The sequence below is a fragment of the Ambystoma mexicanum genome, chromosome 7p (genome assembly GCF_040938575.1).
Source record: "Ambystoma mexicanum isolate Mex_15411 chromosome 7p, UKY_AmexF1_1, whole genome shotgun sequence".
NCBI lineage: Eukaryota > Metazoa > Chordata > Amphibia > Caudata > Ambystomatidae > Ambystoma > Ambystoma mexicanum.
This window is the reverse complement of record NC_090939.1, coordinates 837253941-837276842: the sequence shown is the minus strand read 5'-3', so window position 1 is coordinate 837276842 and position 22902 is coordinate 837253941. Positions and strand designations below refer to the sequence as shown.

At 43.3% G+C, this 22902-nt stretch overlaps 1 protein-coding gene and 1 long non-coding RNA gene across 4 annotated transcripts in view; one reads left to right on the top strand and one right to left on the bottom strand.

Annotated features, from left to right (window-relative positions):
* Nucleotides 1-13135, top strand: part of LOC138526356 (uncharacterized) — a 189908-nt gene extending 176773 nt beyond the window's left edge. For both annotated transcript variants that reach the window (XR_011283564.1, XR_011283565.1), the window contains 3 exons: nucleotides 7539-7790; nucleotides 8798-8847; nucleotides 12001-13135. This is a non-coding gene — a long non-coding RNA (uncharacterized lncRNA). The remainder of the gene's footprint in view (nucleotides 1-7538; nucleotides 7791-8797; nucleotides 8848-12000) is intronic.
* Nucleotides 1-22902, bottom strand: part of NALCN (sodium leak channel, non-selective) — a 3431684-nt gene that overhangs the window by 218278 nt on the left and 3190504 nt on the right. For both annotated transcript variants that reach the window (XM_069637002.1, XM_069637001.1), the window contains 2 exons: nucleotides 14481-14587; nucleotides 12226-12300 (listed from right to left, as the gene is read on the bottom strand). In XM_069637002.1, coding sequence (XP_069493103.1) covers nucleotides 12226-12300; nucleotides 14481-14587 — 182 coding nt within the window. The remainder of the gene's footprint in view (nucleotides 1-12225; nucleotides 12301-14480; nucleotides 14588-22902) is intronic.

Below are 22902 nucleotides of genomic sequence, written 5' to 3'. Positions count from 1 at the left end.
GTTACAAGTTGTTTAGTTTTTTCTTCAATATCCTCAATGGATTGTGAAGAAATCAGACCCACGATCCTTTGTTCAGGAATTATTGGTACAGGTTCTGGATTGGCAACGTTATCTCCCATTCCAATTCGGGAAAGAGCATCCGCTTTGCCGTTCTTGTTGCCGGGGCGATAAGTGATCACGAAGTCAAATTCAGCAAAGAATAGAGCCCAGCGAAGCTGTCTGGAGGATTGAGCCTTGGCGGTTTTCAGATACTGTAGATTTCGATGATCGGTGATCACTGTGACGGTGTGTCTGGCCCCGAGGAGATAATGCCGCCATGCCTTAAAGGCTGATTTAATCGCTAGAAGCTCTTTGTCTGTGATGGTGTAGTTGATCTCAGGCGCCGAGAACTTCCGAGACCAGAATGCCACAGGATGCAGTTGGTTAGTCTCTGGATCTCTTTGTGATAGGACTGCTCCCATTGCTAAGCTGGAGGCGTCGGTTTCAACGATGTAAGGGAGGTCCGGGCGTGGGTGTTTCAGTATTGGCGCCGAGGTGAATTTAGCCTTTAGCTCTTGGAAGGCTTGTTCTGCTTCTGCGGACCATTCAAAGCGTTTATTTTTTCTTAAGAGGGCGGTGATGGGTTGTACCACTCGTGAAAACTCTGGAATAAATCTATGGTAAAAATTGGCAAAGCCTAGCATGCTTTGAACGCCTTTCACGGAAGTAGGAGACGGCCATTTGAGGATAGCGTCTACTTTTCTCGAGTCCATGTGGACTCCTTTGGGTGTCAGAATAAATCCCAAAAATTCGACCTCAGTGACATGAAAAACACATTTTTCAAGCTTGGCAAAAAGTTTATGTTGGCGAAGTTTTTCAAGGACCGCCCTAACATGATTTCGATGGTCAGCTTCTGAAGATGAGTACACAAGAATGTCATCTATGTAGACGACAACGCAGACATCAATCAGCTCTCTGAGGACATCATTCATAAAATATTGGAAGGCGGCCGGTGCATTGCATAGTCCAAAGGGCATCACTTGGTATTCAAATAGCCCATACTTAGTGCGAAAGGCCGTCTTCCATTCATCTCCTTCCTTGACCCGTACCAAGTGATAAGCTCCCCGGAGATCAAGCTTAGTATAAATACAGGCGTTTTTTACCTGGTCAAGGAGTTCCGGGATCAGAGGTAAGGGGTACCGGTTTTTTACTGTTATCTGGTTCAGAGCACGATAATCTATACAGGTTCTGAGGTCACCTTCTTTTTTTGGTACGAAGAACAGAGCCGAGGATGCAGGGGACTTCGACGGACGGATAAAGCCATTGGCCAGGTACTGGTCTAAATACTGTCGCAGATGAAGGTTCTCAGGCTCGGTAAGGGCGTAAATCCTACTGCAAGGGGGAGTTGCTCCGGGTAGCAAATCTATCTGACAATCGTATGATCTGTGGGGTGGCAAGGTGTTAGCCTGTTCCTTTTGAAAAACATCTTGGAACTCTCGATACTCTAGAGGTAATTGTGGACCGTCAGCCGTTACTGACGCTAGGCCAATGTTGGGTCGTGGATAACAAGTTGGTGTGCACTCTGGGAACTTTATCGTCTTTGCTCGCCAATCAATCTGAGGATTGTGTTTCTCCAACCAAGGAATCCCTAGAATTACTTGGAATTGAGGAGCCTTGATCACGTCGAACACAATTACCTCCTGATGCCCGTCTTGGCCTAGTATCGTCACTTCAGTAGTGGTATGGGTCACTGGTCCGGAGGCGATTTCCGTCCCATCCACCATGGTAATGACGTCTTTAACCACCTTTGGACAAAGAGGTAAGTTCATCCTGGAAGCCAATTCGCAGTCCACATAATTTCCAACTGCTCCGCTATCAATGTATGCCTTAATTGCATGCAAACGATCCGGTTGCTCTGGGTTTACGAGGACCATTGGCATTATGAAGTGCAAGGTCAAAGAACTGGTTTTTACGCTCGGCAAGCGGACCTCTACACTTGTCGGGCGAGGTCGTTTCCCGGCTCAGGCTTTTCAGAACTCTTATCAGAAGCTCCCACTGTCTTCTTAGGTGGTTTCACCGGGCAATCTCGAAGAAAATGTCCTGAATTTCCACAATAGAGACATAGTTGCATTTGTCGTCTCCTGTCGCGTTCTTTCTCGGTTAGGGGACCCTTTACAACCCCAATTTGCATAGGTTCGACGGCTTCAACTCCTTTGGTGTGACTTTGAGGCTTAGGGAACACTCGTGTTTCAAACCTGGATCGATCCGCCTTTCTGTTTTGTAGTCTGTGATCCAATTGGACCACCAAATCAATGTACTCTGAACAATCCTGAGGAGGATTCACTACCTGGGCAAGGACGTCTTTGAGTTCGCCACGCAAACCCCTGTGAAAAAGCGTGATTCTTTTGTCCTCAGGCCATCTGGTTTCCACGATTAGCCTATTGAATGATGCAATGTAGGCCAAAAGATCTTGATTGCCCTGTCGTAGGGAAAGGAGTTCGTTGTCCAGGGCCTTCCCCTGGGAATGCCTTGCAAAAAGTCTTTCCATATTTGCCTGGAAGGTCGGGAAATCACGAAGGATCGGGTCATCCTGTGTAACCAGAGGGATCGACCAATCAGCGGCACTGCCGCTAAGATACGAAAGCACAAAGGCTACCTTAGTCTGGTCAGTCGGAAAGGCTGCAGGTCTACAAAGAAAGTGCAATCGGCATTGATTTATGAACACCGCAAACCTTTTAGGGTCACCAGAGAAGTGTTCAGGCGGTGCCAATGGCACATTTCCGGGTAAGTTGATTTGAACAGGATTGGCTGAGGCCGCTGGGATATAGCTCCCTCCTGAATTAGGTAGCGGGGTTTGCCCCGCTTGTGTCTGTAATAACTGTCTGGCGAGATCATCAGTTTGTTCTTTTGATATTATCAATTCCCTCCTAAGGGCATTCGTTTCCTGGTGGGCAGCATGAACTTCAGCTCTTATTTCCCCTAATAACTGGGCCCATTGGTCTGTGTCGGAAGTTTCCATAGCGCCTGGGTAGGAGGTTATTGGTGGGCTTCGCGTTCTGTAACGCTCACCTGATTCCCACGGAGGCGCTGATCCCGGCTGGGCTGCTATCGTTTCTTCAATGGAGAAGCGTAGAGCTCGGACGACTCTCAGGACTGGGCTTCCTCTTATCGAATGTCTGACTTGCAGGGTAAGTTTTCTGCAGGTGGAAGAAAAAGGGTTAATCACCGTTTGATGGGATTCCTTCTCCCACCAATCGCCAGTTTCTCCCACAGCCTAGCTTTCTACTTGTCTCGGCGAGCTCTCACCTTAGGCGTATAAATGCTGAGCTCTCCATCCTGCGTCTGGTGCAGGGGTGCGTGGACTCCAGTTACGTCACTGGATGAGTTCAGTGTTGAGGCTCAAGTCTTTTGCGGCCTTAGTTGTGGCACTGGTGCTGGGATGCCGAAGAGCGATTACTGCACGAGCGGATGCCTGTAAGTATACTGTAGTCTTTAGGCTTTAAAAGATGGGCACCTCAATAATGTCCCTTTTCCTTTGTTTCAGGCCTCGGGATGCTGTGGGCGTAGTTTTCCGTTGCCGCTGCACGTGCCGATGTATAATGTTCGTTGGCCGCTTTTAATGGCACCTCTAATAATGTCCTTTTTCTAGTTTTCAGGTGCCGGGATGCTGCGGGCTTTATATCCGTTGCCACTGCACGTGCCGATGCACGTAAGTATAATGATCGTTGGCCGCTTTTAATGGCACCTCTAATAATGTCCTTTTTCTAGTTTTCAGGTGCCGGGATGCTGCGGTTGATGCGGCCGCCTCTGCGCGTGCAAAAACTGGTCAGTTAAGATGAATGCGACTGCCTTAACCCGAACCCCTTTTTAATTATGTCCTTTGCCTTTCAGGTGCAGAGAAGCTGCCGAAGAGAAGGCCGCGGTTAGCTCCGTTGCAATCACGGATGGATCAGGTAAGCGGGCGTGGCTGCGAGCGAGTTGCACTTTTCTAACCTTATGTTTATTCTTTGCAGGTTTTGCCGGTGACTGGATTCCGGGATCTGGTAAGTATTGTTCTGTGTCTTTCTTCATCCACAGGTTGCTGCGCGGAAGCTGAAGATGACTCTGGACCTGGAATGCAGGAGCCGACTCGGTGAGCGTCCTGCTGCTGCTGCAGAATAACGTGAAGCACGTGTTTTCCATCGGGCGTGGTTTAAATAGCAGAGAAGTGCTTCCAGTGTGTGTTCTTCCACCGGTTCCACCCAGGTAAGAAAAGAGTTCCTGAATGGAGGGAATAGTTCCTCCCAGCCCTGATGGCTGGGGACTTCAACCAGACTGGATTGTTCTGGGTAAATATGCAGCATGGTCTGCCTCAGGTAAGTCCACCCAAGCATTATTACACTGTTTATCAATATGATCCCGGCGCCTATGGCGCCGGGACTGAAACCCTTCATGAGCCTGGCGCCAAAGGCGCCAGGACACGGTCCAAAGGGCCCCTGTAGGGGTCTGCTGGGTCCGGAGTAGTGGAAGACGGGTCTGCTTCCGAGGGCGCTGGGCCAGTCCTGGCCCCTCGGGAGTAGCGCCCATGACAAGAGCAATGATAGCTCTTGATGAAGGGCACAGACTAACTGATTTGACAGAGGAGGAACTGTTTATAGATGACGATTCAGATGGTAGTGTTCTTCATAAGACTCACTTATTGGGTGAAAATTGAGAGCAGAGAAGTGCCTCAGAGAATGACATTAATAAAAAAAGACAACATAATGTTTTCCAGAAGATTTGGCACAGGTACCAAGTATAATGTGAACCAGCAGTCCATATGACATTGGCCTATTTAAAGGAGTAAGTGCAGTTAAAATCAAACTGAAGCCAGGATTAATTTGACAAGGAGTGAGACAGTACCCAATGTAAAAAGAAGCAGATGAGGGAATTTATGACACAATTTCCTCTTTAGTCGACCAGGGAATATTTGTGCCATCAGAATCCCCATGTAACACAGCAAACAGGGGGTCATGGAGATGTATTCAGGACTTACACCCTCTAAACAATATTGTTGAAGCAGAATTTCTATTGGTCCAGAATCCAACCACAAAATTGTGTAATATTCTGTCCAAAGCACACTATTTTACAGTGATCGATTGATAAGGCAATTTCTTTTCAATTCCCCTTCATGAGGAGTCACAAGTCTTAACTAGGTTTTTGTATAGAAATCAAAAGTGGAAGCATACTCATTTACCCTAAGGGTACAGTGAGTATCCTTCAATATTCAATTGGGTCCTCCAAATGGACCTCGGGAATGTACATCTTGAAAGTGCAGTGATCCAGTACATAGATGAAACTCTGTTGTGCAGCGAGACAGAAAAGCAGTGCAGAAAAGACTTAATACAGTTGATGACGGTCTTGGCCGAGAAGGGGTACACGGCAGACAAGCAGAAATTACATTATTGCCAGGAAGAGGTCTTATACATAGGACAGTTGATATCTGAAGATGGAAGAAAAGTGAGCCCTTAGAGAGGAGAAGCAATAATGAAAACACCTAAACCAAAGACAGTGAGGGATATGCAACCATTTCTGGGCCTTTGCAATTACTGCAGCGCATGGGCCTTTGATTACAGTACATGCATCAGACCACTCTTGAAAGGACTCAAGGAAGCTCAGAAGGATGACAGTGACATAGCCTGGACAGGTGAAATGACAGAAGCATTCGATGGGGGCAATATGTACAGCAACTGTTGTAGGGATTCCTGATTACACTACAGGATTGTTCCTATTCTCTCATTCAAATGGAGTAGTAATGACAGCAGTTCTCGCACAGAAGACAGCCCTAGGACACAAACCACTAGCATATTATAGTGGGATTTTAGATCCATTGATGATAGGCCATTATCCCTGTGAACAATCATTGGTGGCAGCAACCTTTGCAATTGAGAAATCTGCCAGTATTACAATGGGTTTTTCAGTAACGTTATGTGTGGAGCATGCCCTATTCACTATTTTTGAAAAACCCCAAAAGCACATTGACCACGCAGAGAGCATCATCTCGAACCCAGTGATTAAAATTGTCAGATGCAAAGTAGTGAATCCAGCAACATTTATAGCAGAGCCAGTGGAGAAAGGAGATTATGTGCATAAATGCAACAAGTATACTGAATACTATGATGCTATACCCCATATTAAAGAGGAGGCCTGAGGAGCCAGGAGGACCACAGTGGTAAAACTAAAATAGAATGGTAGCTTTGAGACAGTGGAAAGTGCTAGATTGCCTTTACATTTTTCAGCGTAGCAGCATAATTAGTAGTGCTTTTTGTTGCACTGGAAACGCATGAGGATGAGGAAGTAACAGTGTTTTCTGACTATGCCTATGTGATGTCAATGGTACATGCAGGATTGCCACGATGGAAGCAACAGGGCTACCTATGCACAGATGGCACACTAGTGCAACATGTGCCATTATTGGACAGGCTCATAGACACACTACAACTACCATTGGCCATTGCAGTGGTGAAGTTTGCGGCCCACACTAAAGGGGCAGATGTATTTCCCGCAGCAATGAAACTGCTGACATAGAGCCCAAAAAAGCAGCGTATCTTCAGGAAGTATCTGACTTTGACACATCGCCTATCAAATATATACGCATGCGCAGCATGGTAATGGCCCATAGCACAGATCACTGAATTACAGGGATGTGCTCCACCAGAAGAGCAGGATTTATGGAAATGTAGAAGCTGCTCATTGGCCCCCACAGATGCACTGTAGCGGCAGGACAGCACTGACAAACCAGTTATGTCCCTTGGATTACTTAATGTACCATTAGAACAACTGTACTACCCAGCACATACAACACGAGAGAGTCTTGCAACCCTGATGCCGGAAGTGGTTTGTGCATAACCTGACTGAGCACATTGCTGCTTTCATCACAAATGGCCCAATTTGTCAGAAGTGCACCACCATGCTGCGAACATTGAGAGGAGCAATACTCCGGCCTACTGTACCCTTCCAGAATTTGCATATCGAATATGTAGATGAGCTACAAGTTTGTAACAGCTATATATGCTAGTAGTCGTGTGTCCTTTCTCTTGGTGAATCAAGGGTGGTCCATGTACACATCCGGATGCCACATGTGCTGCTAAGTTTCTCTCACGTGAGGTCTTCCCGAGGTGGGGTGTGTGCGAAGTCCTTTGGCCTGGTAATGGACCGCATTTTGTAAACACATTTGTTGAACACATCACAATCCTAATGGGTATTAAGCAAAAATATCTTTCGCTTACCCCCCGCAGGAAAACAGGATTTGTGAGTGTCTCAGCAGCCTTCTTAAGGAATGGATTGGTAAGTTTCAAATGACCCTGAAGAAAGGATAGCTCCATTGCCTACCATTAGGCCTATTTGCATTACGCAATCAGTCCAGCTCAGACCATCCCCTGACTCCTCACTAGCTGGTGACAGGACGCCGTATGCATATAGCTCTTGCTCCTCCCACTCGAGCGCAAAAGGATACTCAAAATGCTGCTGATGTGCTTTGTTCTGAAATGCATGAATACTTGGCTGCTATGACAGCGAGTATCGCTTTTATGTCTCAACAGCTTGGATCCTGGCAGAGGAGTTCAAAGAAGAATGAGGACGACAGCAAGCAAATCAATCCACAGACATTCCTAAAAAGTCCTGTATCCAGGTGACAAGATTCTGGCACATGCCGTGCTTAGAAGGACCGTGCCTCATCAAGAAGGTCTCTATCACTGCAGTAAGAGTAAAAGGAAGGCGAACCTGGCTCCTTCTCGGTTATGTTAAACCCTACAAAGGAGAGAACCCCCTGCTGCAACTCCTTAAATCTGAAGGTAAAGAAGAGGTGATGCGGATGCAGACACGATCTGCTACAAGGAGCAGGCAGCAACCAGTAGACTGAGACAGGCAATACATTAACCCTTTTCCAATCAGCAAATGAAAAAGAACTGAATAAAAACAGTTTTCCTAAGTATTTTACCTGCACAAATATAGAAATATCTCTTTCCCAAGGAGAAGAAATACAGACATTCAATGTTGCCCTTACACACAATATTATTTACAATCTTCTCTTACATAGTCAATACCTATCCTGCTTTGCGAACCAGAAACGTCATTCTCTTCACTCTTTATGGTAACCCAAAGACTTGTTTATTTCTTGAAAGTGTTCTTTTTGCGATAATTGTGCATTTCCTCCAGAACCTCCAGAACCTTCAAGGACAGCATTTCCTCCCTTGCTCCAGCCTTGGTGGACTCTGTGACCACTCCCTGCCAATGGCTCATTCCTGCTTCTCCTCAAGTACTCCCTTGTGCACCCACTCCTCAAAAGTGCAAGTGAACCTGTTCACTTTCACTTAATGTACCCTTATTCCCCTCCCTCCTGAGCATTACCCTTTCTCCCCTCCCTGCACTTCTGCTCCTCCGCCTCTCCCCTCATTTCTGTCACTGCACTTGCATGCTCCGAATTGACCCACTACTTATTAGGAACGCTTTTGTGTGTCTTCTTCCCTGTTCACCCTAACCTCCACTTCCCCTCCTCCCCCTTTCCCCTGATTTTTTTTATTGCACTTGCATGCTCCGAATTGTCTTGCAACCTAATAGAACACTATTGTTTGTCTTCTTTGCTGTTCATCCCCATCCTCACCTCCTGCCCTCCCGCCCTTGCATTCTTGTTATGGCACTTGCACGACCCAAATGTTTCAAGGCCTAGTAGGAACTTTATTGTTTTCCATCTACCTCCCCCTCCTGTGTCTTGATGCGCCTTGAATCACCTTTTGGCTTTATAGGTGCATTATAAATACCTTATTAACAAATAAATAGTCTGTATTCATTTTTTCCACAGAGAAAAAGTCAACATTTTGCTCCAGCGTACAGCCAAAACTGCTAAACTAGGTACGAAACAACTTGGGCATGAAGCGTTGACTGGTATAGTGGGGGCTGGTGGTCTCTGGTTATTACCTCAAGTAGTTTTTCAAATATTTGACGGGTAAGGGGGTGCCCCCTTCTCCCAAAATGATAGCTATATCTCCCATGGTGCTTTGCAGCAGAAAGGCTGACAGGCATTTCAGAAATGAAAAAGCAGTCATTTTTCTCCAAAATTCTATTGCTAATAACTTTTGACTTCATGGATGGATTTACATGAAATTTTGAAAACAAAGCTTTTGTCAAGCCCCCTCCACGCCCTCACCCCAACTGAATATGCAGGGAACAAAACATTGTAAAATAAAAAAGTTATTAAGAAAACAAAACACCGTGGTTTCACAGTTTTCATCCCATTCATTTTCCCATGGAGAAAAAGTGCAGTTTTTGATCAGCCGAATTGCTAAAACCTCTGAGCAGATTTGGGCACAAAGCATGAACTTACATTTCTTGACTGGCTTGGGGTAAATCCATCAATTCGTTTTTTACATTTTTGACAGAGAAGGGGGTGCCCCTGCTCCTTAAAGACTTTATAAGGGCCTTGATACTTTTTACAGCACAGAGGTTGATAGAGGCTGTTAACCTTTGACTTGCTGGATAGGTTTGGATGACATTTTCAAAACCAAAGGTGTTTCAAGCCCCCCCTCCAGTTGGGACATTTTCAGAACATTTCATTAAAAAATGAAAAGGTTATTAAGAAAACATGAAAACGCTGTTTTCAGCCTACTTGCATTAATTTGAACAGCCATAGCGTGAAAACCACTTAGAATGTTTGGACCAAATAAGAAACAATTTGGGCACAAAGCGTTGACTTAATTTCCTTGACTAGTTTGGGGTAAATCCATTCAGTAGTTTTTAAAATATTCGACAGAGAAAGGGGTGCCCCCTCCTCCTTAAAACCTTTATATCAGTCTTGCTGCTATGCAGCAGAGAGGCTGAGAGAGCCTAATAAAATATCCGGGAGGGGTCTGGAGTAATTCTGTCCAGTAGTTGTTCAAATATTTGACCGAGAAGGGGTGCCCCTTCTCCGAAAATTATAGCTATATATGTGTCCCACAATGCATCAGCGTGGCTTTTCAGAAATGAAAAAGACTGTTTTTTTTGCTCAATGCGAGATATAACCACTGTTATAACGGGTGTAACTGGGGTTGGCCGAAAATGAAAAGTGGAAAAATGCCATTTGGAGGAGGAAAAAGGAGGAAATGGCATCAGGCCAGTGGTGGGGAGGGGGAAAGAAGACACTATGTGAAAATGGAAAGTCAGAGGGGTGGGGGGCAGCAGTGACCAAATTCAGAGCTTGATCATTTTTGCATAACAGGTTATTTGACGGGAGCCCTGTGGTTATGATAGAAAACTAGATTGGGAATGAAAGTACATCAGATGAAAGGACGAGTGTTGGCGGGAATGGGAGAGGGCTAGGGAGAGAAAAAGAATTTAAGGGAGTTGGGGGAGCATGGCACGAGGAAGGGGGCACTTGGTGATTTCCTGGGAGGGCAGGGAAGAATTTGGGATTTTGCACGCTTTTGATGGATTATCGTGGTTATGTGTGTGTGTTTACGGATGAGTGCCATTATCTGTAGTACATTGATAATCGCTGTTATGGGGAAAACGTTTTTATGAGATTAAGAAAAAAAAGAGGGGAGTTTTACAGCTACTGTGAGGTGGGTAGTAATGGGTGTGGCAGAGGTCTATGGCTACTAGGTTACTTTAAGGAACCAAATGGTGTACTATGGAGAGTGGCCACTAACGAATGCCATGACTAGTAGGCCCCAACAAAAGCTAGTGGGCAACATGTCAAGAGGTCACAGCGAAAGGCCATGTATAGTGGACCCCTTTAGGAATCCTATTGGAGCAAAATGTAGAGTGGCCACGGCCGAAGACCATGGCTAGTCGGACCGGAAAAAACTATTGGGGCAACATGTAAAGTGGCCATGGCCGAAGGATGGGGTATGGTGTCATGCGCGAAGGCCAAGGCTAGTGAGCGGGAAGGAAAGGTAGTGTTTTAAAAGATAGGCCCTGGCTTGTGAGCCCGAAAGGCATTTTTAGCTGGCCGTGGCCACCTAGTAGGCCCAAAAGAAAGATATTGGGGAACATGTACAGTGAACACAGCACCTAGTGGGCAACATCTAAAGGGGCCAAAAGAATCCTAGTGGTATGGCCAAGGCCGAAGGCAAATGGTATCGGAATAAATCTATTGTGGCAACATGCAAAGGGGCATGGAGTGGGAAAGAAAGGTAGTGCTTAAAAGATAACGTGGGCTTGCCAGGACTGAAGGCACTGGCTAGTGGGCCTGAAAAACATTTATAATGGTCATGGCCAAATCCCATGGCCACCTAGTGGGTCCAAAAGAAAGATTTTGGGGGAACATGTACAGTGGACATGGCTGAAGGCCATGGCTTGTGGCCGGTAAAAAAACACTATGGTATAACAAAACCCTTGACAATCACTGAAAAAACTTTAGTTACAGTGTAGTTAAATTGAGCAGATTTAACACAACAAAACCCTTGAAATTCAGTGGATGTGGGAAGTCATGACCACCTTAACTCAGTGCGTTGCCGTAGATGTCCCCCATGATGCTCTGTCCTCCATAATGCCATAACATATGTCATTGTGACGCCCTGCTCTTACAATATTTATGTGTTGATGAGCTTTGTAACGGGAAACCCGCCGAGTTAAGTTGAATTTCAAGGGTTTTGTTGCGTTAAGTCTGCTCAATTTATGTAAACTTTAACTAAAGTTTGTTCAATGAACATATATATACCCAACTGATTTGAAGGTTCACCAGATGCCACTGTCAATATCTTTTGCAGCAATTTGCTGTAAAGTTAGTTCCTCTTGCCGTAAAACCTTTTACTTTTCGAACTACCAACCCAATTGTGTGTGGTTCTATGTGGTTTCATTGATCACTGTTTTTCCCCACACTCATATATAGATAGGTTATAATGATTCTCACACTGGAAATTGTGCACTTCATTCTACAACTGTTGTTTTCTGACACTTTAGAATCTATTTGGGAATTGTGGTCTAAAAGTAGTTTTCATCCCTGCAGTTCCACCTGACAACACATGACCATGTTGATGCTCCAGTGAAGCACACGCCATATTCTATTTCTTTTTCTTTTTACAGGTGCAGCAACCACAAACATATTTGTGGAACTTTGGACTATACAGACTGAGCACAATTCTGTTGAACTGGACACTGTAAATACTCAACTTCTGCAGGTTCTGGTGGAAAAGGGAATTCAGTTCTAGTTATAGGTAACTCACATTGATCGGTAAATGTACGTAAAACGCTTAGCTTTTTACCCTCACATATTCTAAAAGATGCACAGAACGCATACAGACAACTTACCTCCAACACGAAAATGATGGTAAAAACAACTGACATTGCCGCTAGAGGAACGGTGACTGGTTCATGAACATCCCACTATGTAAAACAAAACAAAGAACAGATTGGTGTTTTAGTACTGGAAGAGCAGTATGAAAATGACATAGGGCCTTATCATGAGTTGGGCGGTATTCTGGCGGTGAATCCGCCGGAATACTGCCTAAATGCAATTACCGTTATCACCACTTGGACCGGTGTAATAACTGCCGGATTACAAGTGGTGGTGGCGGTGTAAATCCCCATTTTTCTGGAGTCCATTTGACTCAATGGGGCCTTTTGGTGCAATTACTGCAATGGTAATTACGCTGCGGTAATTGCACCAGAAATGGGTGAAAAATCAGCAGATTTACCTCCAGCTCAGACCTGGTGGTGAATCTTCCAACTTTCCGCCCAACTCATAGTTGGGCTGTGCGGTAATACAGCGGTAACAGTATTACCACTGCATTTTTACCGCATCGTCCAACTCGTGATGAGGCCCATATATATGTTGGACGTATATTAAACTGTCATAAAATAGAAACATCAATACCAGAGGAAAAGACCATAATTGTCATGTATAATGTTCTACTATCATATTGGCACTGCATCAGAGTTCAGTGTTGACTGCATTCTACTGTGTAACCTTAAGCTATAGTATGCACTTAACAGAAGAAAAGCTGACATTGCCTGACTCACTGTGCCAATGATACATTTAGGGTTGGGGGAATTTAATTTCCCCAAGCGTGAATTTGTTATTGTTCCCCCAAAATGATTTGCTTCTCGGGCAATTTGTGAATCACCCAATTTCTTCAAGCCTTGTTTGCCCTAGGGCAAAGACAAATTGATTTAATGCAGATTCTTAATAAAAGAAATGTATTTGTGAAAAAGAAGCAAATCGTCAGAATATAAATTGACTCATTTAGAAAAATACATGTATGAAATTAGTTCCCATAATAAACAACCTTTTTTGGAGAAATGAAACAGTTTTCCAAAAATGAAATAATTTGCTATTCCCTGACCCGGAATCTCTAGAAAATATAATTGCTTAATTTAAACCAGGCTTGTCAGGTGCTCAGCACCTGGACTTATTTTGGAATAGGGCCAAGCACTGGTACTTCTGGCAGCATTGTCTGCCATGCTTTCTCTGATGTTCACATCGCTGTTTTGTCACAGTCTGCTTCTTCTGAATCAGAATGCCTCTGACGGGGTACACCGTTTATTTTGTTTTCCCAGAAGTGGACCATAACAGTTTCATGCTCCTAGGCACCATTTGAAAGTATTGGATTTATTGCATAAACTCCCCTTTGCAAGTGCATCTATTCTATAGCTCTTTAGCCATAATACAGAATTAAAACACATTCCTTGAAATGCAGTATTTAGTAAAATGTCCCCACATTTCTGGAAGCTAGCTATCATTGCTCACATTCATAGTTGTGCCCCTCTTCTTATAATTGCATCGACATCTGAAAAGAGGTATGCTCGCTAACTTTCCGCAGTTGTAAATGTAATTGGTTATTTTTAACGCGCGTAATACACAGAGGTTTCTAAGCGCGGACCCGTAGATCTAACCTGTGCTGCTCCGCGTCGTCTTGCTTCCAAGGCGAGCGTGTTTGCACCGAGCTATCCTCCAGAGACAGTTGCATAAAGAAACAAAATAATTACAGGGAATTTCTCCGAGGTACCACTCTGTTTTATATATCAGCACAGACCTTAGTATGCCATCTTTTTGAAAACACTAGCCAGGGATCTGCAAACTGTGGGCTACAACCACCATGATCCCTCACAATTGAGTAGGCTGGCTTGACCAGATGCGAATAGTCGTTGAACACATCTGGAGAGCCAAAGATGGCATACCCCTGCAGACCATCCTCCTTTTAAATGCACCATTTTATTTCACTTATTCACATGCTTAATATGATATTCAGAGGTTTAACATGTTGTGAAATATCTGCATGATTCGGACAAAACAAATCCAAACCCTACTGGACCTCTCGCCAGCAGGACAGAACACGCCACCGTTGGGCCAAGTGCCAAGGATGAGTATGTTCGTCCTTTTTGCATAGACTTGCATAATAGCCTGGCTCTTAAAGAAATGTAGGGTCCTGGCTTTTATTGTTTTAAAATGAAGCACTGTAAAATTGTAGCAATTCCCTTTGGGATAAAATGGCAACCTTTTCAGTTCATGACCCTAATTCTCCTTTTGGGATTGACATTAAGAAAAGCAAACATCTTTTACCCACCTTGACAGAGAGGAGCACGGATTGAGCCAGAACAAGCACAGCAATGGTCCTCTTAAAGAATGGGTGCTGGGTGATGTCATACATTCTAGCTCTGAGTCCATCATTGTCTAGAAAAAAAGAGAACATGTTAATTGGCCTGTGCCTTAGAGCTTGCAGACAGATTACTTCAGTCCATATAGATTATGATGCAGTGGTTGCTTGTGGGCTGCCCGGCAGTTGCTTCTGGGCTGCCCGGCAGTACGGGCTGGACTGCCCCATTTAGAGTGGGACCATGCCTGATCTTCGTATGGTCTTTCGCTACTGTAACGACATGGCAGGCTGAACAGCGATGGGCTGGACGGTTGCCCAGAGCAATGCCTGTGGTTTTATCTGAAAACTTTCCAGCCATCACTTTGCAGTTTTTCATTATGATGCAGAAAACCTTTTACAACCGAAGCCTTAATGTTAATTTTGAAAGGGCCTTGCTAAAAGTGTGTTGGTACTGGTAAAAACATGTGCTATTTTAAATACCAGCTATCTCTAAAACTCCACCTATTTACGAGTTTGGATCACACAGAATATTAAGGCATGGGGTACACAGAAAGTACTGCACCGGGCAAATATGGATTATTCATCATAAGTGCGATGGCAAGTGCAGTTGCTACAGGATATCGTGGACTGGCTAGTAGGCGTATGCAGAGGAGCCTCACAGATCATGTGTCTTACTCACCGGTGGAGGCGGGGCTATGAAATTCAAGACCGGCGTGTGAAGCTCACAATCGATTGTAAGTGTGATCGCAAGTGCAGTTGCTGCAGTTGGAGCAGGTAGGAAGGCAGGTTAGTAATGATGAAGTATCAGTCAACATTTTGTTTTCTTTGATACCCCTTGCTATTACTGGATCCCTCTATGCCTTTTTGATATGTATGAGCTTAGAAGCAAAAAAGTAGGGGTTGTGGAATCCAAACCATGAGCCCCATATGCTAGCGAGAAGTCTATGCAAGGAGAAGATGTGGGCGTGTCCTCCTGTAGGGAACAAAGTTCACCTGATAAGGGCTCAAGAAAACCGTGTGCAATAGGGGAGGGGCTGGGGGTAAAATAACTGCATATTTTCGTTCAATTTTTTCTGAGCCATTACTTGAGAAATCTTTGAATATGCATTCCCAAACTGCAGAGAACTTGTCAATTTTACAACCCCCTGCTGTTGAGGGCTTTTGGGAAGGAGAAGGGCATTCAGGGGTAACAGATACAGTAGTCAAGGGGTTAGTAATATCAAAGAAGACAAACCCAAGTTATATGGAGCAGGGCAGAGGATCAACTGGTTCTTCGCTGTTGCATTCCCCTTCCATATTTTTGGTAACCATATTCTGGCCACCTCTCTCCATCCTCTCAGCAAGGTTTAACCTCTGGTGCTGCTCTCAAGTCACAGCGACTGTCTTAGGGAAATAATCTTGAGCAAGTTTGTATTGCTGCTCTGCTTCTGGTTTTAAACTCATTAGTGCGTCTTTATAACAATAACTTTCAAATAACAATAACAAAGAATCACTGCAGTGTATAAAGAATCTAGTGGTTAAAGTTCCATTGGTTTCCCCTGGGGAAAGTGCTGAAAGTTGGGGGAGGATTCTGCAATATAACCTTGATCAGACGGTGTGGGTGGCTGTGTCCAGGTAGATGCCCCGTTCATGGAGGTTTCAGATGTAGCCCCAAATGTTTCCATTCTGGATAATTCCTTGGTTTTAGCGGTGCATAAACAGGCTAGTTCTCCAGAGGGGCGTCTAACTAATGTGGGTGAGGTGAAAAGGAACATTAAAGCTACTAAAAGGTTGAAAAAAGTGACATCTTTATCTCAGCCCCCCATAATGAAATTGAAAAACTAGAGGTTGGTTGGAGAAACCAAAAATAAAGGCTCAAGCAAATGTCTTTGAAGATTGTCTCTCCTGGCAAGGAAAACAGCAGAGTAGGAAGTATCTCAAATGGATTTGTTCGCTATAATTTTAGATTTGGAGAAGTTTGATAAATGCCTGGAGGATTAGGCTCACTCAAAGGAAGTAAAAAAAGGATGACAAACATTCAAGGAGATATCCTTTCATTCCTTCACCCTAGGAATTTTATTTTGGAGGAGGCAGGGGTCTCTGGGGTCTCTTCGGATTCAAGAATAACTTTGCAGATTTCTGTGGAGGAGGAGTTACTGGCGGTATCAGTGGGCGAGGTGTGTTCTCATCATGGGGCTTCCTCAATGGTGTCAAAAAAGTGAATTTTACAGGTGTGTCTGTTAATATCACAGCAGGGAGTGAGCAAACATTGATCCACTTAGAAGAACTGCATAGACTATGTGCTGGGCGATAATATAAGGTCCATATTAAATATCATCAAATGTGTTAGAGTTGAGGCACAATAATCTGACCTTGAGAATTATAAACTCTAAGGACATTTCTCTGATACAATTTATTGATGTTAGGGTAATGGATTTGGTTAAGGTATATTTGAGCTTAAAAAGTATCTGTGATAATAGTGGTCTCTTAAATGGAAGATTTTCTCTCATTGGGCTATGAATTGTTTTCTTTCAAAATGCCTGATAACACAGATGGCAAGGCTAAGGGCAAAGTAACCCCACTGAACACTAAGGATTGCCGTAATGTGAAGCCGTTACACATTTCTTGTGCCAATGTTGCTCTGGGCCAGAGAAGAGTCTCCTGCCAACCAAAGAATCTGCTAGTGTCTGGGGATGAGTGAAAGGATCCGTCATGTATGGCAGCCACACTGAACTCTTTCTTTAGGAATAAACCTGAATATTTGGCTAGTCTTTAAGGAGACTGATGTTGATATTGGATGATGGAAGTCTCAGGGGATTTCACAACAGTTTTCCCAACAAATTAGGGGATTTCATGGCAATCCTCCTTTTATAATTAGGTTGCAGCAGGTTTGGCTAAGAGAGCAGCCCCGATCTATGGGTATGCGATTTTAATACAACTGGCAAGCAAGGGTTTGAGGGGTCATCCCTACAGGGGTTTGGTTATTGGAATCAGGTATTACCCAAATATTCAGGATGAACGATGCTTAGTGGAAACCAATGGTGATTTAGGTGTCTGTTTATCTGGGCTCCTGTATATAACAACAATACCCATCAGATGCTTCTATTAAATGTTTATTGGAATCGGATAGCCCCAGATATGATTGTGCCCATGGTTTCTCAAATTTTGGAGACCTGAATAGGGGCTTCCCCCACCCCTGAAGTAATAGTAGCAGGGGATTTGCATTGTTGGTGCATAAACAAAAATGTATCTCTGATGATGGTAACATTTATTATAATAACAGGAATTCTCCCTCCATTAATTGAGGTAACATTTTGATGGACTTAATGTTGGTGTTGGGGGTTACAGATTTTAAATGGGAATGTGGTAGGGGATTGTCCCTCTCAACCTACTTGGACCCGTTCTGGGTGTTCCTCAAATTTGGATTATATGTTTTGTTCTACCCCGTTATTTAATTACTGTAGCGAGTTCCATATTTTACTGGTGACTACAAGTGACCATTTAATGTTATTAGGTTATTTTAAAATGACTTATGCTCATGGACCATCCTCTTTAGTGGTGAATAACTCAGGAACCACAGTTAAATGGTAGCCACAAGTAGTAGAGAAGTTTAATGTTCTAATGGAGATGGTTTTTAATGGTCATTTTCCTGACCTTTTAAAGTCAGATTGTTCCTGTCCTCATGTGCTCACCACCATTTTAAAGAGGCACCTGGTGGATATGGGTGGTGATAGACAAAATGAGAAAATGCTGCAACTCCATTCAGGATCCTCATACAGTTAAAACAACATTTTAAAAACTGGATGAAAAGGTAAAAATACCATGCAAACTTTCAAGTAAGCCAATTTACGTTATCTATTCTGGCTTCTAACACAACCACAGAGTTTTTGCATATTACGAATTAAACTATTAACCCACAGATTGGTTTTCAACTCAATCCTTTTCATTTTATTTGTATTTACGTTGCAGCAAGAACATTATCAAACAAATCCACAAAAACAAATTACATTTTCCAAAGTACCCTCCTCGCCCCTCACTCCCTACCCCATCTTCGCCAATACCTATGATAATATTCACTCTCCCCAATCCATACAACATTAAGAATCTTCCTCAAATGGTCCCAAGCAGTGTAGTCTTCTTCTGTGTCCTATATATCACTATCTCCATCAAGGACACACTGTGCATCTCCTGTATCCATGCCTCCGCCGTAGGATGGGTTGTAGACTTCCAACACCTAAGAATCAACTTCTTGGGTATTAGGGCTGCTTGGAAACAACCAATGCATTTGTGGCCTGGTAAGATCCTCCAACAGAGAATCTTCACCCAAGACTAAGGTCTCAAAGTCAAAATCCAAAGACATCCTCAAAACTCCAAAAGAACCTCACTTCTGTGCACTCCCCTAACACGTTTTCCAAAGTCACGGTCAAATATGAGCAACTCCAACAGGAGTCTGAATCAATGAGCCCACGTTTACACAGTCGTTCAGGCATCCAATAAACCCTATACAGGATTTTAATCCGCCTAGCTCTCTAACCACAAATTTAATGAAGTGAGGGGTACGTTACCACAAATTCTCATCCATCGTTCCTCAGTCATCCCTTCACTCAGTCTCTTAGACCAGCTCTCTGATAAAGACTTACCCACTTCTCTGGCCCTGATAAGAAGCTCATACATTTTAGAAGCCAAATGTCTTTCAGGTGTATTATTCATAATTACAACTCTTAGTCCACTCTCCTCAAATCCCTTACCAGGATCAACGACCCTCTAGAGTATACGATAATCATCAAAAGTGGAACAAATTCCCACCCGTCTGAACACTCAGGTTGGTGAAAGCTAATCCACTTCCCATCTACAAGCAGATCACCAATTACCTTGATACCACCCAAGTACTATTCAGGCCAAACCAGAACTGTATTGCTCGCCTTATTTCCAGGGTTGCACCAAAGAGACAAGTCCATCTTCCTGGAGGTGTCAGGACCCAAGACACAGGCAATCGTTTTCTATGCTTTCCTTAAATAATCACTCAAGGGGCTTGTTGCAAAACTCCCTATTGTCTATGTAGGTTTATGGTGAAAGGGTCAAATGCAATAGTTTTGAACCCAAAGGACTGAAAAAAATCGAATGCAAATGCACGTTTTCTTTTTTGGGCGGGTCCGTCCTAAAACCCCCATTTTCTGGGTAAAAAACATTTTTTTTTCCTATACCAAAGCCAAAAAAAAAATACATTAAAAAAAAAGGCATTCAACTTTTTTTCCGGTCCTTTTGTTTTGAAACTATTGAATTTCAAAACAATGTATTCGACCCTTTGACCGGACACCGTCTATGTAGACAATAATACATTTGGTCCGAGTGGACCATCTTAACTACACTCGGCAAAGCACCAAACATCAGGGGTTTCTTCCACATATGGTAATATATGCCTAACAGCAAAAGCTAGATGGTAAGCAGCAAAATAAGGCACACTCAAGCCCCCCTTATCCCCAGTCAAATGACTCTTTCATAGTTTAATGTGCAGAGGCTTATTACCCAAGTGAACCCCTGCATCAACCTATTCACCTCACTTCATACTCCCCTCCTGGGGAACAAGGGGATCATACTCAAAATGTAATCAATTCTAGGTGCACTTATCATTGTAAGTGCATGTACCCTCCTCCCACAAGGACATATTAGGATATTTCCACCTTTCAAGTTCAGCCTTCAAGTTATCCATCATCAGACACATATTCTCGTTTATAATTTTCCACATCATTTAACGGCCAGATACCCAGATACTTTAAAGATCTGCTGCACCAGTGAAATTCAAACTGCTGGAGACCCTCCCATGGACAGTTACTCGAAGATGGCAAAGCATTGGACTTAGACCAATTTACTTTATAACCAGAGACCTTTGAAACTCCAAAGCCGGGACCGAGCAGTCCAAGTCCTTAGGAACCAATAACAAATCATCTGCATATAACCAAACTTTTTGACAAGCTCCCACAACACCAACTCCAGCACGACTTTCATCCCTCCTTGATCTATCAGTCAGCGGTTGCATTGCAATAAGAAACAAAAGAGGGGATAATGGACAACCATGGCGCTTCCCTTTCTCCAGACAAATAGGTTGATAACTTATTCCATTTGTTAAAATAGCTGCAGTTGGGCTAGCACACAATTTAATCCAGCCTATGAAATTTGAACCAAAGGCCATCTTCTTCAGCACCTCAAAAATGTAATCCCATTCGATCTGATTGAAGGCTTTTCCCGCATCTAGCGATATGATCACTGCTCCCTCCTTCATTCTATGGGCCTCATATAGTTTGAAACAGTCTTCTCATATTTGTCACCGAATGTCTGCCCTTCACAAATCCGGCTTGGTTCAGGTGAATCAGATGAGACAGGACATCTTCCAACCACATAGCCAAAGCCTTTGACAAAATCTTATTGTCGGTATTAAAAAGGCGGATTGGTCTATAACTCCCGGGAGATGTTGGTGCTTTCTCCTTTTTCAGGAGGACTGAAATTACTGCATGTCCTGTAGATTGCAGAAGCAGCCCCCCTCTTTAGGTGTATTAAACAGCTCCTCATCAACAGAAACACATTTTCAGGCATTTTGTTTCTAGAACTCCATAGGGAGATCATCCAAACCAGGACACTTCTCAGCATTAAGGGCAAGCATGGCATGCTTCAATTTATCACAAGTTAGATTCGCCTCCAAGTCAGTCACCTCACTTTCCATCAGCTTTAGCAGATTCAAGCAGAGTACAACTTCCTGCACATCCTCTGACAAAATAAACTTCTGAAATTCTTCATTGATGTCCTTGGGATTAAAAGAGACACCACAGGACTCCTTTTCAATCATCAAGATCATTCTGTCTTTCATCATTGACCACAGATGGTGGGCCAACACACTCATACTTTTCCACTTTAAGAATGCTTAGTCCTGAACAGTACATATTCTGCCTTTTCCAATAGTTACCTATTCAAATCATATGTAACTTGTCTCGGCAATCATTTTTTCTCTTCTGTGGGTGTAACCATCACTGTACCCTCAAGATCCTTAATTTTCATCTCCAAATTCTTTATGGACTCATCTTTAGTCTTCTTCATTTTACTGGACAGACGGATTAGGCGCCCACTACTACACTCAATCCTGTAGCTCCTGAGGTCTGGTCTACTTATTATAAGTCTCTTTATGCTGCCTTTGGTAATGAGAATTAATTTCTGGTTTCTTCCTCTGTAAATATTAGCTGGAACATAGAGTTCAATTATGATATGATCTTCAAACTAATAGTTGGTTTAAGGGTGTGGAGAGTGGCAGGCCTGGATGGCCTGGCAAATGTTATGCTTAACCATTTTCCAGTTATGTGTGCAACCATTTTGTTGAATCTTTTTAAAAACATGATAGGGCAGGGTGCTCTCCCGTCATCTTTGAAGAAATCAAACATCCACCCGATATTTAAGAAGGGTAACATGTCACTCCCTGGTAATTATAGAACCATTGTATTGCTAGACTTGCTGGGAAAATATTTGCCCCAATAATTATGGGGCAGTCACAGAATTGTTCTGTGTGGATCCAGAGATTTGATGGACTGCAATCTGGTTTTAGAAAATTCCTGGTTACCACACTTAATGTTATGGTAGTAAATGTTTTTCAGGTGGAAGTTCAGGTAAAAAATAGATCTATGTATACAGCATTTATAGATCTGACGGCTGTGTTTGATATGGTGAACAGAAGTATATTGTGGGGCATTTTGGGTCTCTTAAAGCAATTACATACCGGAACGTCTCTGCAATTCTGATAGAATACCGAAGGTCTGTTGTCAGATGAAATAGAAACCTTTAAGTGCCTGCGCCAGGGATGTGTCCTGGTGCCAGCTTTATTTATTATTCATATCTCTGATCTGAAAGAGGGGCTTAGCTATGCTAAGCCTTTTCTCCTAAAATTGGTCAGGCTAAGGTACATTAGTGCCTATACACAGATGATTTAGTCATCTTTGATTATACCCTAATTGGGTAACAACAATCTCTAATCATATTAAATAAATAAATGGAGCAAATGATCTAAAGTAAGACCAATGTTATGATTTTTACAAAATCCCCTAAGTATATACACCTTAATGGGTATCAGGAAAATCTCTGGTAGGAAGCTCTTAAACAATACACATATTTGGGTTATATTTTTAGGAATAGACCTTCAACTGGGGACTTCTAATTATTGTTAAAGCCAGAGCTCTCACATGTCAACTGATGAAATTAAAAAAGAAATATGGGTGGTTTTCTCTGTTGGACAAATGGATCCTAGATATGATGTCCTATCGAGATGGAAGGACCTCGTGTGTAATTCAACACATAACATTTCTAATAATTCAATTTTTATGTTGTAACAATACATTTCAGTTCATCAAATGTTTCTTATATCAATTGTTCTTGA